The 19,669-nt window shown below is 38.8% G+C and overlaps 1 protein-coding gene across 3 annotated transcripts in view; it reads right to left on the bottom strand.

Annotated features, from left to right (window-relative positions):
* RNF13 (ring finger protein 13) overlaps positions 1-19,669 on the bottom strand; it is a 224,435-nt gene that overhangs the window by 142,983 nt on the left and 61,783 nt on the right. For 2 of the 3 annotated variants that reach the window (XM_036896402.2, XM_036896403.2), the window contains exon 1: positions 8,269-8,297. Coding sequence is in view for 1 of the 3 variants with exons in the window: in XM_036896400.2 (XP_036752295.1) it covers positions 8,269-8,349; positions 16,785-16,898 (195 nt within the window). In the remaining 2 variants the exon portion in view is untranslated. Of the gene's footprint in view, positions 1-8,268; positions 8,350-16,784; positions 16,915-19,669 lie in introns of those variants that run through there. The other variant, XM_036896400.2, reaches the window with a different exon arrangement.

Genomic DNA, 19,669 nt, shown 5'->3' with positions numbered 1-19,669 from the left:
CTAAGACTCCTAGAGCTTGACTGGACTTCTCATGAATGTATAATGAGAAGGGTTTCAACAAATCAGGGAGACGGAGAGCTGGAGCTTCTACAAGGGCTTGACGGAGCTTAATGAAGGAGTGTCGGGGTGAGGATGATAATGGTTCTTCAGGGGGGCCCTTGCTGAGGTCGTATAGGGGTCTTGCCAACAGGGAGAAGTTCGGGATCCACGCTCTAAAATACTCAGCCAGGCCTAGAAAGGAAAGGATTTCTGTCTTGGTTTTGGGAACAGGCAGGTCAGAGAGAAGCTGTTTTCTGTCTAAGGTAATGGACTTTCTTTGTTGAGATAGAAGAAATCGGAGGTAAGTGACAGAAGGGGAAGAGATTTGAGCTTTGCGGGGGATACTCGGTAACTTCTGGAAGCTAGAAGGTTAAGTAGGGAGGCAGTGTCAAGTTGAGACTGTTCTCACGAGGGACTGCAGAGTAGAAGATCGTCTACGTATTGTAATAAGGTGGACTTGGAAGACTTGTGGCAAAACTGTCCAAGTGAGTTGTTCAGAATGTCTTGTGTATGGGTCTGTCCAGGTGAAGGTGAAAAAATCTTGGGAGGAGGGGTCTCGGGAAGCCAAGGCAGGGCAGCGATAAAAGGGTGTATGGATTTGGGACTAAGGGATGGATAGGGACAACGGCCATGTTGATGAGGCGAAGGTCTTGGACGAGGCAGAAAGATTCGTTGGTTTTTTTTAACAGCTAATATGGGGGTATTAAACAGGGAGTGAGTGGGTCTAAGGTAATTTTTGTTTAAGAGATCTTGGACGATGGGTTGGAGGCCTATGAGGGCTGACGTGGTTAGGGGGTATTGGGCCTGACAGATATACTGAGAGGGGTCACGTAGTTTGATGGAGGAAGGAGGACATAGAGCTACGGAGGGGCTTGTAATGTCTCAAACTCTGGGATTTACAGGGTGTATGAGGGCGGAACTGGAGCCTTCATTGGGTAGAGGGGGGTCGTCGGCTATGAGGGCCATCAGAAAGGGAGTACTGGGGGCTGTGGGAGTGGATATAGTTATGGAAACATGGAGGAGAGAAAGGATGTCCTGTCTTAGTAAGGGGATGGGACATTGGGGCATAACCAGGAAGGAGTGGGAGAAAGGTATGGGATTGTCTTGGATTGTGCATAAAAGGGGGGGGGTTTAATGGGAAAATCTGTTTACTTCCTACCCCGACTATAGGAGTAATGGCAGGCGTGGTAGGGCCCCGGTATTCCTGCAAGACTGAGAAGGTGGCTCCTGTATCTAGGAGGAAGGAGATGGGGCGACCGTCTATTACTGAAGTAACCCTGGGCTCCTGTTTGGTGATGGAAATGGTCAGGCGAGAAGCTCCCAGGCCCCATCAATCTTCTTCTGCCAGCCCCACTACGGCGGGCTTAGGATGGGGGTTGTTCGTCCAGCCTCCCCTTCGGGTGACTGAGCAATCAGACCTCCAGTGGCCCTTTTTGTGGCATCTGGGGCATGGGGTGGTAGGAGATCTGGGGTAGGGGCATGCCCTTGACCAATGTCTTTCTTGTCTGCACTTGAAACAAGCTCCTGCGGGGGGCTTGTTTGTAGAAGAGCGCCCAGGTTGTGGTTTTATCAGCTGGGCCAACATTTGGAAATTGGCCTGATCAGCCTTTCGTTTACGGCGTTCCTTCCCCTCCTCCCGGTTATGGAAGACTTTAAAGGCCACTGTTAAGATCTCAGTCTGTGGGGTAGCAGGGCCCTGTTCTAACTTTTTGAGTTTAGCTTTAATGTCGGGGTAGCTTTGAGCTGGGAAGTATGTCATAAGGACATGTCTTCTATCAGGTGTTTCTGGGTTTAGGCTGGTATAGTGTAATAGGGCTTGGGTGAGTCTGTGTAAGAAAAGAACTCGGAGGGAGCTTTTGAAAATTGATTATTTACGAGCTGTTTTTTTTCAGACTTGCTATTAAGTGGCAGGCGAAGATATCTCGAGAGCGGAGACTCACAGTGGTGTTATAATCTCAGTGTGGGTCTTGTTCGGGGACAGCGGTGGGGCGAGAGGGATAGGTGGGGTCAGTCCTGTGGGTTTAGGTGGCGTGCGTTTGGGCGAAGTCTCAAACTCATCTATGCTCTTCAGGAAGGAGGGTATTGGCTAGGAGCATGAAAATGTCATGATGTGTGAGGCTGTATGACTGGAGGGTCTATTGAAACTCTCTGATATATGTTGTGGGATCAGTGGAAAAGGAACTTAGGCGTTTCTCAAGTTGGGCTAAATCTCTTAAGGAGAAATGGACATGAACGTGCACGATGCCTTCAGATTTTGGTACTTCTCGGAGGGGGGGCGATAATTTTGGGAGGCACTCAGGACTGAGTGTGAGGGGGACTGAAGGGTTCTGGCTCAGTCTGTGGGGGAGAAACAGGTCATGGGGGCAAAGACAGAGGAGGCTGTTGGAACTTACTTAGAGGGGGGCTGAAAGGCTCAGGCTTGATCTGCAGGGGGGGTGAGGTGGGGGAGGAGATGTGGTGGAGGAAGGGGGAGGGGCTGTTGTAGGAGAGGAGGGGGAAGGGAGTGAACGGGAGGCTTCTGCGGGGGAGACGGCTTGCAGGCTAGGAGAACTTGGGGGGAGGCGGGGGGAGGAGGAGGAGGAGGCGGAAAGCTTCGGTATAGGGAATCTCCTTCTATTTTTTCAGGCGCTGGCAGTAGTTAAAGAGATCGCGAGTGATGTTAGGATCAAGAGTTTCCCCTGCGGGCCATTGGTTGTTATTGTTTAGGGGCTATGTTGGCCAATCTTGGGAGCAGTATTTGTGGAGAAGTTTTGGTTTTATATCAGGCGTCAGGGAGAGGGTGGCTAGATACTTGAGCAGGCATTTAAGAGGTGAACTTCCAGGGAGGGATGAGGAGGCTCCCATGGCTAAAGGACAGAGAAGGAGACAAACAGGGGAAGACGAACGGAGATCCTCGGACTGGGAACAGACGGCAAGGAGACAAGGGGCGTCCCCGATGATCCTTGGTGGTCTGCGGAAACTCGTATACGAGTCGGTTTCTTAGGAAGTGTGGGTCATCACCCAGACTCCTCTAAGAAGGCAGATGCCGGAGTCCGAGGAACCTAGTACTAGGAGTTTTCGGCGGACGGAACGGATTTTGGCAGGTAAAACGGAAGGAGTAGAAAAGGGAGCATTCTTATCCACAAAGGAGTCACCTCATTTATGGCTGTTGGAGGACGGGCCTGAGGGTCTGTCGCAGCCGTGAAGGCCGGAGGCGGCAATTTATGGCTGTTGAAGGGGGGCCTGAGGGTCTGCAGCAGCTGTGAAGGCCGGAGGCAGGGAGAGTTCTTTCTTCGTCCCTGAGCGTCAGGGCCTTGCCGGACAATCACAGTCAATGACACTGCGATAGCTCGGGGAAGAGTGGCCCACTCTGGGGGAAAACTTACCTAAAGGCCAAAGAGGAGTGGAGAGTGTGAGGAGCCAGCGCCGGAAAAAGAGGACGAGGGCAAGCTGCTGCTGGTGTCAGGGGGGAAGATGGGGCCCAGTTGGGGTGTCCCGTCTCCCGGGTTTCAGCACCAATGAAAGGAAAGGAGCGACACACAGCAGCAATTCACCGGAGAATTCCGCTTTATTGGGGAAAGGTGCTGGGTTATATAGGAAGGGGCATGGGGTGATTGTGGTGTTACTTCTACGGGGCTGGTGGCTATTGGCTAGGTGCTGGGAGTGGGAGTGGGGAGAGAGGTGATTGGTCTTTAGGTGGCGCCGTCGGGAACTGAGGACCTGGAAGAGAAGCCGGAAGTTTGCCATCTTACTGGTGGGGGCCCTTCACCAACACTGACTTCTCCTCTCTCGCTATCAAAGTCCTAGATGGCATCTTCTTCCAATATAAAGGAGTTTCATCTCTACTGAAACTCTATTGTTGAGTGAAGCCACCTTCATTAATTATCTTAGCTCAGTATGTGTGTGTGTTCTGATGTTTCCTTGCTGCAGCTTCTACATCAGCATTTGCTGCTTCACCTGGACTGTTACATTATGGAGATGTCTTCTTTCCTTAAACCTCATGAACTACTCTCTGCTTCCAACTTTTTTTCTGCAGCTTCCTCACCTCTCTCAGCCCTCAAAGAACTAAAAGAGTTAGGGTCTTTGTATTCACAGCTTGGCCAATTGTTTGTCTCAAGAGGCTTAGCTTTCAGCCTATCTTGGCTTTTGTCATGCCTTCCTAAGCTTAATCATGTCTAGCTTTTGTTTTTAAGTGAGAGACACCGTGATTCTTCCTTTTACTTGAACACTTAGAGGTTACTGTCAGGTTATTAATTGGCCTAATATTAATAATGTTGTGTCTTAGGGAATAGGGAGGCCTGAGGAGAAGGAGAGATGGGGGAACGGCTGGTCAGTGGAACCATCAGAACACACACACTTATCAATTAAGTTCACCATCTCCTATGGGTACAACTAGTGGCACCACAAAACAATAAACAATACTAACATCAAAGATCACTGATTACAGATCACCATAAAAAGTATAATAATGAAAAAGTTTGAAATATTTTGAGAATTACCAATATGTGACAGAGACATGAAGTAAACAAATGCTGTTGGAAAAATGGCTCCAATAGACTTGCTCAATGCAGGGCTGAAACAAACCTTCAATTTGTAAAAAACGCAGTATCTGCAAAGCACAATAAAGTGAATCACAATAAAATAAAGTATGCCTGTTAGAAGGAAATTTATAGCCCTAAATATCTTTTTGAATCAGGGATTTTGTTTTTACAAATTAACATTTTAAAAACTAACAAACCAATAGAAAAATAGGCAAAAAAGAAAAAGAAGATAATTCAAACTAGAAGAAACCTGTTTGACCAATAATCCTATAAAAAGATGCTTGATCTCACTAAAAATCAAGAAAAGCACCAACTAAAGGCAGTAAGATATCTAAGATTATCAGGATGGCAACAATTTAATTCTGGTAACACCAAAAAGCAACACTCGCATGTTAAATTTCCTTTAGGTAGGTACGAAAAGGAATGATGGGGTTACAACACCAAATGTAGAAGTTAAAGAACTCCTGAAATGTCTAACGGGGACTCTCAGTAATGACCTCCTTATAACTGTCTAACTCTGGACAATGAGTACAAACTATGCAGTAAGTGTTTCATTGCCAAGTCTTTTTATAAGGTACTTAGACCTAAGGGAACATATTGATGCCATACAACCAGGTCTCCAAGAAAAAAAAAAGGTTTTCTGGAAAAGGCACCTGCCAAAACAACCAATTAAAGTATTTACCTAAAAACACAAAGCTTCCCCCATGTAAAATATCAAATCTTTCTTTTAAAACTTCTGCAACACTAAAATGCCATATTTTAATCCATGCAAAATTCACTTTTTCACATTAAAGCTCAAATAGGTAAAACTTTCTTTGGCTTTCTGACTTCCCTATAATGAAGGAAGAGGAGAGAAAAAGTCTCAAAATACTATTAGCTCAATATTGGGGCATATGCAAATAAAAATGTAAACAGAAAATTTCAGTTGATACAAATATCTGATCTCTTGTAAATGATGGAATACAGCATCATAAAAGCTACAAAATATAGATATAAGCCTATAAAAACTATCCCATCTAAACTCTCTGGGCAAAGTTTAAAAGGAAATATTTCTCAGCTACATCTCTCAACAGCCACATTGTATTTTTCAGTTAACTTGGTTATATTTTTAACACATTTATTTAGTGGTTTTATAGACATTACACTATAGTGAGCTACCCCTACTTCATCATCAAGTCCTCCTTGGAAACAATAATGAGTAGGGCAGCATTTGTAAATTCTGATTCTGGGCAATGGAAAACCAGTCATGCAAATATAGAAGCTATCCATGATGATCCAATAATTTGTTAGAACATTCTCTCTCTCTTTACTGTCACTGTACTTCACTTCCTGGGCTTGCCCTATACTGTCACAGTGTAAAAAGCAGGCAGATATTTAACACTATTTTTTCTTAAGTGAATAAACAAATTTGTCAAAATACCTTTCAAATGTAAATTGAATTTGCAATAACATAGTAATAGAAGAGCACCTAAACGCTGATTATCAGGAGTTAATGGAACTCTTTAAAACTCTTACTAAGCAGAAAGGCTCTTCAGTGAAAAGGGATGGTCTGACTCCCTATGCTAAACGAAATAAAGACTGCCAATTCAGAATTACTAGAAATCAGAGAAATGCAAATTAAAACAAGCAGAGTAACATTAGAGTGCACATCTGTCATTTGTAGTGTCCCAAATTTTCTGAACCCACTCTGAACACTGTGAATGCTACCCTCTCAAAGTAGACTAAAACAACAAAAATAACACAAAAAAAACTGTATTACCCAGCCTCCTGCACAGCTAGTATTTCACTCAAGTATGTGGCTAGTAACTAGTTGGCATGGAGTTTGTCAATCAGTACAATCTAGGTTAGATTTGAGGGAACAATCTGATGAAGGATATCTCTTTGGTAAGCTTGGGTGGCAGTAGAGGTGGAGTGTTTTGAGGTAAGACAACAGAAGCTACCTGGTCAAAGAAACGATGATGTGTTTCAGGGGTCTGGAGATTGCATCAATCCTTTATCAAGCCAGTTCTACAAAGCAGTTCTGGGTTTTATTCCTGAAACAGTTTGGAAACTAGTTCTCCAGGCTATGATACTCTGAACATCTTTATTTCTTCATAAATCCCTTTCTGGGTAAATTAGGTAGAATGGTTTCCACTGTAAAAAATTAAGGAACCTTTCATATACACAAATGGTAAACATTTGTGAACTTTATGAGTTCATAAATTTATGAACTAAAGAGCACTACATATTCAGAAAAGGATCTGAAGGACTGTGAGATCATGTAACACCCTGCTGTCAAACTCCAAAGAGGGAAGCAGGGTTGATATATACAAGTAAGGAAGGGGCGAAGGGGGCTTTTCCTTTTTCCTCTACATACTTCTTTTCTGCTTAAATATTTTTACAATGAGAAACAGTCATACAATGCTGGGGATTTTTTTTTAATAATTTTAAATCTTTTAAAAAATAAAAACTGATACGCCCACCCAGAGATGCCTGCCATCCTAATTGAGAGTAATAGTTTTAATGGTACTTAAATAAGTAATTTTAAGAATGTTAGAACATACTTTCTGTAGTCCATATATATATATATATACACATACAATTTCATGTACTCTGACTTATATAACATAAAAACCTTGTATTATCTTTGAATGGGAAGAACTTTCTAACCATGACTCCACATATAGAAGGAAAAGATAGCAATTTTTAATTACACAAACAAAATTTCTGAAACTTTAAACAAAGTTAAAAGATGAAAGGCAAACTGGGAAAAATGATCTGGAGCATATGTGGCAAACAACAGATTGATATTTCCAATACATAAAGAATTCTTATGCATCAGTGAGAATAGACTTCTTGATTTAAATATGAGCAAATAACATTAATAGGCAATTCTCTCACATTCACACACACACACACACACACACACACACAAGCAAAAATTTTAAGATATTCAATCTCATTTGAAATTTTTACCAACCAACAAAAACTTGAGAATATCTAGTATTGAAGAGGGTATGGGGAAAAAGGACAGTCTTAGACACTCTTGGTAGGAATCTAAACTGTCTCAAACTTTTGAAGGGCAACCTGGAATATACAACATTTTAAACATGTGTTTCATAAATAAAGCAATTCTACATTTGGAACTGTATCCTATGCAAATAGACAAATACATAAGGATGAAGGTATTCACTGCAACCCTGTCTAGCAAAAACTGGAAAACCTAAATATCCACAAGAAAAATTTTAAAATCCACATTATTTCATGATATTGTAAAACCATGTACCCACTGCAAATAAAAATATAGATCATTCTCTATTAGCATGAAAAGATGTTCCAGATATACAATTAAGTGAAATGGGCAGGTAACTATGTAGCATGTTTCTATTAGGGTTAAATATAGATTCATTATATATGGAAGTATTTACATAAATATAATATACATGTGCATGTATCTACATTAATACATACACACACACATACCTGAAAAAACAGGTCTGACATATTATATACAGAAATATTAACAGTGGCTAGTTCAGAATAATACAATCATAGGTGATTTTCAGTTTCTTCATACCTTCTGAATTGTCTGAACTCTTTACAAATGAATATGTATGGGTTTAGTGCTAAGAAATAGTACAAAATATTTCATCCTTTAAACAAATAAAGAGCAACAAAAATCACCATATTAAATACTTTGTGCCTTTATTATATATTACTTTTTTCTTACCTTTAAACCTTCAGCTGGAAGTCTATAACCAAATCTCGCCGGAAGATCATCAAACGTCTGAGTCACATTTTCAAAATTATACTAAATATAAAATTAAAAACAATCAAGTTACAACCAGTTTACACATAACATTAAAAATAAAAAGTTTACTAAATTATTTAAGTTGCCATTTCCACAATTCTGATTTACTACCACAGCTTGTTACAATAAAATCAATTTTGTAAATGCACATCCACTAAAATAGAAAGAAATATATACAATTTACTACATACACAACTGCTTAAATTGGATTCTGATTTTATATAATTATTATTAAATAATAACAATTCTGTAACATTAAACCACCTATTATTAGTTTTTCCCATAGACAATTCTCTAGAAAGGAATTTTCTAGCCATTATTTCCCACCAAAAGTTCCATTTTATTTTCTTTATATTATAAGGGTCTGATTTAATGGAAGAGATTTACCAAATTTCTAGCTCTAGCTATAAAAGATGCTTTTTCCCCAGAGAAAGAAGGAGCATCAAACCATACTTTTAAGCCATTGTCATTTTTTATATAATCTGAACAATTACATATATCTAGGGCTGAACAATAGAAGAACTAAATTCAAAGAAATATATATATATAAAAAGCTGAAGGTATTCAAACTCTTTACCCTTCCTTTTATATTCGTGTTACAATATTTATCAGTCCCTACTAAAACAGAACAAAACAAGGGTTCTCTGTGCTCTTACAATAACAGTAATGATAATTGTGAAGTTAGTTTGCTGTATTATTTAAGAATGTTCAATCTGCCACATAGAAAAACAAGAGACAAGGAAGATAAATGAAACTAAGCAAAGTTAGTAAACAAATAACTTCTGAAACACAGGCAAAACTTATATGATGTATTAGAATTTAAGATAGTTGTCTGTATACTGTAGGCCTAAATTAGAACACATTTATTCTGACTATAGATTAAAAGAATAAAACAAAGCATGAGTGTTATATACAGAGAGGAAAGGATGGAAGAATCAAGCAAATGTTTAAGTGCTCCCAAAGCATGGATTAGGTCACCCATCGAGACTGACAGCTGTCATTCCTAAATCAAACACCCACTGGTGATCTCCATTCTACTTTCATGAGTCATATGCCATAGATAAGCAGATAAATAGTACTGAAGGTTAAGCATCAAGTTACAGCTGTGTTCAGATGTAAACACCTTATGTCGCTACAATAGAGCGAGCTAATGTTGGATCTAGATACCTTCCATCCCTTAAGTCCCCTTGCTCACCCTTGACTCAGGTCCAATCACCAGGAAAAGCTGATGCAGCACTGAGAGAAACTGGATACACTACTAATGGGTAACACAGATTTAAGTAGTGTGGTCCTTGCTTTCCACTCGTCCCTTACCCTGAGTGGCATCTTAACAAACCCATCTTTTACCTGTGCTTCTCATGGTATGTTTGTAATTAACTCAATAACTATGTAATCTAAGCATATGAATTTGGTAATTGAACCTACCCATTCTGTCACCTCTAGGATAATCAGCCTGGTAGTATATACTTGGAAGCCAGCAGTGCTTAAGGGTAATTTCCTACTGTACCAACTATGTGCAGAGTGCTCTACAGCTTATAAAATACTTAACAGAGTTTGTGACTGTGTTTTTATATCCATTATCACAATATATCATTTAATTTCTTAATTAAAACACCTTTGTTTAATTGATTTGATTCATACAACAGCTTTGTGTTGATCCTGAAACCATCTGTTACCTCCTCCATGACCAAAGACACTATTGTAAAATAAATTGATCTAAATCATCACAGACAGACCAAAGAAAAATACAACTGTGTGTGGGCAATACTGTTAAAAAAAAATGTACTTTTAAAATCAGGAAATGGAAAATATACAACTGTACTAAAGTATTCTTTTGTTACTTCCTATTATTAAGAAGTTTCACTTTTTTTGGCCAGAATTTCAGAAATAAAGTAGCTAACTTGAACTACAGTATGTTTAACAACTAGAGTTAGTTTTGTTCTTGAGACCCATTTTGAAATTCCTTTGTCTTTCCTTAACAGCAAAATACAGTTTGTCTCACACTGCTTCTTTACAATCACTTTATTTAAAAACAGAAAAATGTTCCTATCATGAATAAAACAAACAAAAACATCTTTAGCACAAAAGTGCTTTACTTTTTTAGTCTGGATTTGGGGCTGCTGCTCATGAAATTAAAGCTTTCTCACTATTAAAACTTAGGAAATAGAAGATAAAGTTACTCATCTCTAGAATCCCATTAGTGATTACCATGTAATTGTATTAATCCATTTATTTTCAAGAAGTCTTTTCCTTCAGTTCTCCTCCTTGACAGCAGCCTTAACAGAAAGTTTAATTTAGAAAGTAACAAACAGCCAATGATTGTGAGCATTTATCACATGCTAATAAATACTTGACAGGTATTCACTTATTTAATCCTTACAACAATCCAACAGTCCCCACAGCAGCCACTATAATCGTCCTCCTCATTTTACAAATTGGCAACAGAACATTGAAAATAACCTGTTCTAGTTAAATTAAGAGACCCAGCATTGTAACCCAAGCAGTCTGGCTCCAGAGCCCTGGCTCTTAACCCACTGCCCTATCCTGTCTCTCGTAGTCTTACTTTCTTAAGTAAACTGAGACTTAAGAGATGTTAAGTATCTGTTCAAGGTCATGCAACTACAGAGTGGTAGAACTGGAATTCAAACCAACCACTGGGTGCTTCTTCCTACTCTGCCAACTGACCCTCACAACCACCTACCAAGAAACAGAATCTCTTTGACAAACCCCTACAAGAGAATCAAAAGTCAGACTGGAAGTAAACCAAAATTAGGTTGTTCGACTCTGAAACTACATACATAAGATGGATACTATTTCTCAAAAGATTATGGCACAGCTCAAAGCTAACAAGTCATTTGTAGTACATAAGCCTCAGAATATTCAACATTGACCTGCCATCTCTAAAGTGTAATGCTCCTGACAATTCTAAAGCTCCAGATTTTATATATAAACCTACATAATTAATAATTTCACATTTCCTGTTGGGTCAAAGGAAACAAATAATAGTAAAAGAATGAAAAGAGAATGAGAATGAATTGCTAACAGAAATAATAATCTGAAGTACCTAGGAATAAATGTTATTAAAAAAATATGAAAAAATTACATCTCCAAGGAAAAGCTATTAATCCGTTCAAACATTTACTGAATTCCTACTATGTAACTCTCAACTAGGCATCAGAGAAAAAGTTTATTAGTAAGACATAGTCTTGCTTTCCAGGTACTCATGATCTAGGGGGTTTACTAACTAGTTAGCAACACACTATATTACTATCCATATAGCTTCTTAGAATTTAGCAACTCATTCGTCAAATACTGCTGTCAAGAAATTAATAGTCAAATAAGACAATTCAACTGCCAAAAGTAGAATCATCAAATAGCATGACTTTATACAAAAGCACCATCCTAGTACCTGTCCAAAATGATACTAGAATCAACTTGATGTCCAACAGATTTAAACCTTTATTACCACCCACAAACTCAAGATTTCAGGGATGCTCTTATTCTTTTAAAAGGAAGAGCCAGTATTTTCTACCTCCTGACTCACTTCCTTTGAGTAACTGTGTTACCACATCCATTTCCTCTGCCTCGATATTTAGTTCCCCTTATAACCAGTTATGTGCCTTCACAATCCAGTCCTCTCCAGCTACCTCTGCATTCATGTCAGCGTTCTATCCTTTAGGGTCAGCATAAAGACTAGATTTAACAAGCTCGCATATGATGGTTCCTTCACTAGATGTCATCAACATGCATTCCACACTTAATTTGCCTGCAGTACAGGAAACACTGCTGAGAGTTCTTCTATAGTTAACATTTTGTTTTGTCTCTACATTAAAAACAAAATCTAATCAACACCCAATCAACATTGGGCAGTCTCATACACTGCTCAAGGTAATGAGTGAAGGATGATGAAAATGATAACAATAATGAAGATTAAATAGATAAAATATTTACTATGTGTCAGATACTCTTCTGGGCAGTTTGCCTTATTTAATCATCACTAAAACACTCTAGTTACAAATAAAGAAACTGAGGCACGTATAGTGGCTAATTTAATCAAGTTAAGTTCCCAGCCCACTGATAATCATTTAACCCATCACAGGGCTGAACCACAGAATAATAATCCATTTCTGGTAAAAAAAGAAAGAAGACAAGGAGTGGCAGATGTTAGGAGAAAGGAAAGGGATGGGGAGGGGAATGGAAGAAATCAAAGGAGAAAAGAGAACAAGGAGAACTTCTTTCTCTAATTAGTCCATATATCCTCTACCTCATTTCAAAAGCCATCCCTAGAATATTCCAAGAACTTTGGGGGTCAATTTAGAAGAAAAATTTGAATAGAAATAGACTTAAAAGTCCTTAGGAAAAGTGAATTTTCTTCCACTCCACCTCAAAAAGATAAAGATTACTCTAGAAAAAAATCTAATCAACTAGTTGCCTGAGACAGAGGGAAAAAGAAGGTGAGAAATCTCATAGGGATTTAAGTTGCTGTATTTCCAAACGCTACGGTATAGAAACCAGCCTGGCTCTTCCAAGTTCTACAATAATCCTAGTGTTGTACAAGTGCCACACTTTGCAGAAACATGGCTAAAAACCATATCAAGCTTTAGTCAGCAACAATTCCAGCCTTTCTATTTCTCACCTGATGTCACTAAGCAAACACTTGCACCCAGAAAGTAAAAACAATCAATCCTTGGCAAAGTGGTGTACATGACTAAACACACACACACACACACACATACAGATAATTTCTCTTTTTCTACCTTTACATAAATGAGAAGTAGGAAATATATGTACACTTCACAGTGTAAAGTACAGTGAGACAATAAATAGCCTGGAAAGAACTAGTAAGATTTTGAGGAGCAATGTGTTTCTCCCAAAACTTATCCATCTACTATCAAAGATAAGAGCACTGTGCTTCTTTTCTGACTCGTTAACATTAATCTTTGGCTGAAATTTTCCATGGACATCTTGTACAGTTTTTTTAAAAATTGTTAAAGTCAAGGTATTAAAGATGGCAGCGTGAGAGGTGAGACAGAGGCCTCCTCCTAAAAACGCATATAATATGAAAATATAATTAATATAACTAATCCTGAAAGAGCAACAGGAAAGAAGGCTGCACCAGACTGCATACACCTGCAGAAAATTACGGACCTCACGGAACAGGATAAAGTACCAAAGCTGTGACCCGGCGGGACCCAAGCCTTTCCCCCACCCCAGGGGGAGGAAGAGGAATGGAGAGGGGAGAGAGTGGAGGTCTGGGAATACTGAACACCTAGCTCTAGAGATCTGCTCTGGGAGCATGAACCTACATTGCATGGTGCTCTGGTGATTAGGGGGATTAGGACACTAAGACAGGCAGAATACCTGGAGAGACTGAGATTCCAGCCGCTTGTGGAAAGCAGGGATTCATATCCGAATGCTCTGGGACAAAAGAAAGGTGAGCAGTCTGAGGGTCTTTCTAACAGTGAGAGGGCTGTTAAAGGGGCAAGGATTGCACAGAGCTTACTGCTCAGGAGAAAGGACAGGTAGACAAAATTGTCCGGGTGTACTCTGCCTAACAAGTTGGGAACTTTCACGATCTTCAGGTGCTCCATACCCCTGGTGGATTACTCAGCTCCAAGGTCCTCCACCGTGATACGCAGCCTGCTGCACCTCCCTCCCGGCCAGACTGCACCTGGATAGCAAACCAGCAAACCCTGCCCTGGCATCAGGCCAGCCAGAGGGAAGCCCTGCCTACAGCAGCTACAAAAGCAAAGCATAGAGGCTTCTACCCGTGTGCTCCGCCCACTGGTTCTGACAGTGGAGACAGGCATAGCAGTGGGGAAGCAGGAAACAACTCTTTCCTCCCACCAGGCACCAACACCGCTCCCCTGCAAACCCCGACAATGCTCCAGGGGCTGAGCAGCTCCAGAGAGCAGAGCTTCTGGGCACTAGAGGGTGCCACATACAAATATGAAATGTCAAAGGAATATGCTTCAAAGCAAAATCATAAATACATCAGACAAAGAGTCAAATGAACCTGATCTCATGAATCTTCCTGAAAGAGATTTCAAAATAAAAATCATAAACATGCTCATGGAGGTACAGAAAAATACTCAAGAACTCAGAAATGAATCCCGGTCGGAGATCCAATCATTATGGAAGACACTATCAGAAATGAAACATAAATGGAAGGTTTTAAAAGCAAATTAGATACAGTGGAGGAGACAATAAATGAAATAGAAATTAGAGAAGAGGAATAAAAAGAAGCTGAGACACAGAGAGAAAAAAGTATCTCTAAGAATGAAAGAATATTGAGAGAACTGTGTGACCAATCTAAACAGAACAGTATTCACATGATAGGGATACCAGAAGAAGAAGAGAGAGAGAGAAAAAGGGATAGAAAGTGTCTTTGAGGAGGTAACTGCTGAAAACTGCCCCAATCTGGGGAAGGAGCAAGTCTCTAAGGACACTGAGGTACACAGATGTCCCAACACAAGGGACCCAAGGAAGACAACATCAAGACATATAATAATTAAAATGGCAAAGATCCAAGTAATTGTATACTAATGATACCAAAAAAAAATTAAATTAAAATAAATAAATAAATAAATATGGCAAAGATCAAGGATAAAAACAGACTATTAAAAGCAGCCACAGAGAGAAATAAGATCACATACAAATGCCCATCAGGTTATCATCAGACATCTCAGCAGAAACCTTACAGGCCAGAAGGAAATGGCATGATGTATTTAATGAATGAAGCAGAAGGCCTCAAACCAAGAATACTTTATCCAGCAAGATTATCTTTTAAATTTGAAGGTGGGATTAAGCACTTTCCAGACAAGCAAAAGCTGAGAGAATTTACCTCCCACAAACCATCTCTGCAGTGTATTTTGGAGGGACTGCTATAGATGGAAGTGTTCCTAAGGTTTAATAGCTGTCACCAGAGAAAATAAAACCACAGTAAAGAAAGTAGAATAGTTAATTACTAAGCAAATGTGAAATTAAATCAACTATCACCAAAGTCAATCAAGGGATAGACAAAGAGTACAGAATATGATAACTAATATATAAAGAATGGAGGAGGAAGAAAAAGAAGGAGAAAAAAAGAACCTTTCAATTGTATTTGTAATAGCATACTAAGTGAGTTAAGTTAAACTCTTAGATAGTAAGGAAGGTAACCCTGAACCTTTGGTAACCACGAATCTAAAGCCTTCAGTAGCATTAACTACATACATATTAATAATCACCCAGAATGTAAATGGTCTGAATGCACCAATCAAAAGACATAGAGTCACTGAATGGATTAAAAAACAAGACCCAGCTGCCTACAAGAGACTCACTTTAAACACAAAGTCATACAGACTAAAAGTGAAGGGATGGAAAAAGATATTTTATGAAACTAATAGGGAGAAAAAGCAGGAGTTGCACTACTTGTATCAGAAAAAATAGACTTCAAAACAAAGAAAGTCACCAGAGACAAAGGACATTACATAATGATAAAGGGGTCAATCCAACAATTCTCAGATTCTAAAAGACATATGCACCCCTCTGTTTATCACAGCACTATTTACAATAGCCAAGATATGGAAGCAACCTAAGTGTCCATGAGTAGATTAATGGATAAAGAAGATGTGGTACATATACACAATGGAATACTATTTGGCCATAAGAAAGAAACAAATCCTACCATTTGCAACAACATGAATGGAGCTGGAGGATATTATGCTCAGTAAAATAAGCTAGGCAGAGAAAGAGAAACACCAAATGATGTCCCTCATTTGTGGAGTATAACAATGAAGCAAAACTGAAGGAACAAAACAGCAGGAGACTCACAGACTCCAGGAAGGGACTAGTGGTTACCAAAGGGGAGGAGTGTGGAAGGGCAGGTGGGGAGGGAGGGAGAAGGGGATTAAGGGGTATCATGTTTAGTACACATGGTGTGGGGGGTCACGGGGCAGATAGTGTAGCACAGAGAAGGCAAATAGCGAATCTGTGTATCTTACTACACTGATGGACAGTGACTGCAATGGGGTATGAGTGGGGACTTGATAATATGGGTGAATGTAGTAACCACATTGTTTTTTATGTGAAACATTCATAACACCGTGTATCGATAATACCTTAGTAAAAATAAATAAATAAAAATTACTAAAGTCATTACAGATAATTACCAAGAGAAAAAGATGCTACATAAATACACAGCATGTGGATACATTCATGCATGAGCACTTTCAAGAGCAACATTTATTAGGTTCTTATTTTGTACGTGAGATCTTATGTAAGATATTAAGCAATAAAAAGATGAGTAAGGTTCCACCACTTTCAAGTAACAACTGTGTGTATGCACCTGCATGCTTGTAGGTAAAAACCTTGTAAGATTCCATCATTTAAGGCTCTTTTAAAGCTTTTCTTTCAGGATGTTTTTAGACATTAATAAATTTTAATGTACTTACTGCTAAAATGTCCGCTTCTACAGGCAGTAAGTTTAAGAATGCAAAGAGCTGGACGGTCAAGATGGTATATATTTGTGTGGCTGACAGCATGAGCATTCCTATGGAGAGCAGCATCTCGCTGCAAAAATACCTGGAAGATAAGCACATAAGTAACAATGAGCTCAAATATACTTTGCCCCTGAAAATAAGTCATTTACTACATTAATTGATAATGTCCAAAAATACTTTTTAAATTGCAAACACGTTAATACTAAATTAAATTTTTATTTCAAAAGCATAAGCATGACATAAATTTGGACATTTACGTAAACACGCAGGATTAGTCAATACTTACATAACTCATGACTAAGTTCTGTGTTAAACCACAAAATAAACATCCTCCCACAGTTCTCAGTTTACAGTACAGCTTGTTTATTAACTCAGTTATAAGGGAAACTAGATTTCAGTCAAAATAATGGTTAGAAAAAATACAAGCACCTTTGCTTTAAAATTGTTTACAATTGTAAGGAATTTTTATAATTCTTTAAATATAATTTATGAATTTATATTAATTTTTATTTATTCTCACATATTATACACACATTAGAAAATGTAAAAAAAAAAAGCCACTTAGTATAAAGTAATACTTTTTGCCCTTTCCCTCCTAACAATATATATACTATTTTACCTCTTTGCATCTTAAAGGCACTAGAGCAGCTACTACTCCCAACCTCATCCTATTCTCTGCCTTACAGCAAAAAGGTATATGAAAGGACTAAATGTCAACTAAGTATCAAAATTCTAATTGAGGTAAGCCTTAAGCAACTGTATTATTTACTTTTTAAAAGGTGAGGATGAAGTTTGCAAAGACAAGGGCCTTTATAATTATTTTATTAAATGAAACCAACTCATATAATACCAATTTTGATGATGACTACTGTTGGTAAGGCTCTGGATTTCGAGACTTGTAACATAGAAACTCATTCTGACTCTGACACACTCTTACAGAGAAATACTTCTGAGTAACTTTTGAACTGTCATCTCACAAAGCCATTAATATTAGAGATGAAATAAAGGTGAAAACATGTTACATGCACAGAACTGTTTCACAGAGACAGAAACCAGATTAGCAGTTATCGGTGGGTGAGAGGTAAGAGCCAAAGGAAAAGGGAGGGACAGACAGGAATAGGGAATGACTCCTCATGGAGATGGGATTTCTTTTCATGGTGATGAAAATGTTCTAAAATTGGATTGCGGTGATGTTGCACAACTCTATAAACATACTAAAAATCACTGCACTGTTCACTTTAAATGGGTAAATTTTATGATGTGTGAATTATATTTCAATAAAGCTATTTTTTAAATGTTTAGATTTGTTGATATTCATTCCTTAGGTAAAATACATTTTATAATATACCTCTGTCAGGAAAGAATGAACATAGCAGGCCTGAGACTGCTATCCTTAGAAGAGTCAGCTTGTAGTGTTGGCCCTTCATTGGCATTTGGGAATTTAGATTTCAGGAGAGTTCCCAACATTCCCTGATAAGAACAGCCCACTGTGCCAAAACTCTGGAAACAGTGTAGTTTATGTTGAATACCTCCTTGATTTCAGGGAGTGTGAAATTTTGGGACATGCAGAGCAGTGGGTGCCTACATGAGCAGCCTCCAATATAAACCCTGGGCACAATCTCTAATGAGCTTCGCTGGCAGGTATTTCACATGTCATAACTCACTGCTAAGGAATTAAGCACATCCTGTGTGACTCCAGTGGGGCAGGTCTCTAAAAAGTTTACAGCTGGTGTCCTCTGGACTTTACTTCAGGCTCCTTTTCCCTTTGCTCTTTTTGCTTTCTATCCTTTCACTGTAATAAGCCATGGTCATGAGTACAACCGAATGCTGAGTCCTGTAAGTACTAGTGAATCACTGAACCAGGGCTGGTCTTGGGAACCCCCAATGCAACTACATTAGACAATTTCTGGACAGAAATCATACCATAAAAACATACAAATCATTATAAAATAAGGTACAGTTGCTACTAAATGTTGCTAGGAAGAATAAACATGCAGCATGTTGACCACTGACCTGTTTGGCAAAGTTAATCTGAATAAGAACTATGATTTCCCTTGTAAAGTTCTAGAATTCCAGCCAACTGGGGGTAGGGAGGGGGGAGTTTAAAAAGGAAAATAACCCTAAGGATAGGAATAATAATAACTACACAACTATTATTGATCACTTACTAAGTGTCAGGCATTGCTCTAGCATGTTACTGAGTTAAAGTCATCTAATCATAAGGTCAGAGATGGGAAAACCTACACATTGTTAAGTAACTTGCCCAAGTTTAAACAATGAATAATAGCAAAGACAAGATTCAAACACAGGCAGTTGGCTTCCCAACTCCACACTTTAAAGCCCAAGTGAAAATAACATCAATATTCAAGGTTGATATTCAAAAGGTAGAGTAATGACCCTATGCTTTACACAGGTACTCAAGGGCGTCAAAGAAATGCTCACTGCCACAAAGCCACTGGATTATTTCCTTCCTTTACTTTGTGTACGAGTGAGTGTGGGTGTATGTGTGTCTATTTAATTGTGTACAGGAGGATTTGGTTATGCCTGATTTTTCCTGTTACTGCCCTTTTTAAAATAACACATTCTCAAATTTTTATAGTCTCTATTTATAAAATTAATTCTTGCTTATTATATAAACTGTAGAAAATATGTTAAAATTAAAGTCATTTATGTCACCAAATTAAGGAATAACCAGTGTCTGTATTTTGGTATATAACCTTCCATTCTTTCAGTTATATATGCATTCAAATATACATAGTTAGCAAAACTGGGAATACACTACACATATTGTTTTCTTAACTATATTCTTTCCACTTACTGTATTATATTTTCCTAAG

This window comes from Manis pentadactyla, chromosome 1 (assembly GCF_030020395.1).
Source record: "Manis pentadactyla isolate mManPen7 chromosome 1, mManPen7.hap1, whole genome shotgun sequence".
Classification (NCBI taxonomy): Eukaryota; Metazoa; Chordata; class Mammalia; order Pholidota; family Manidae; genus Manis; species Manis pentadactyla.
Note: the sequence above shows the minus strand (reverse complement) of the source record. Positions and strands in the feature narration are given on the sequence as shown.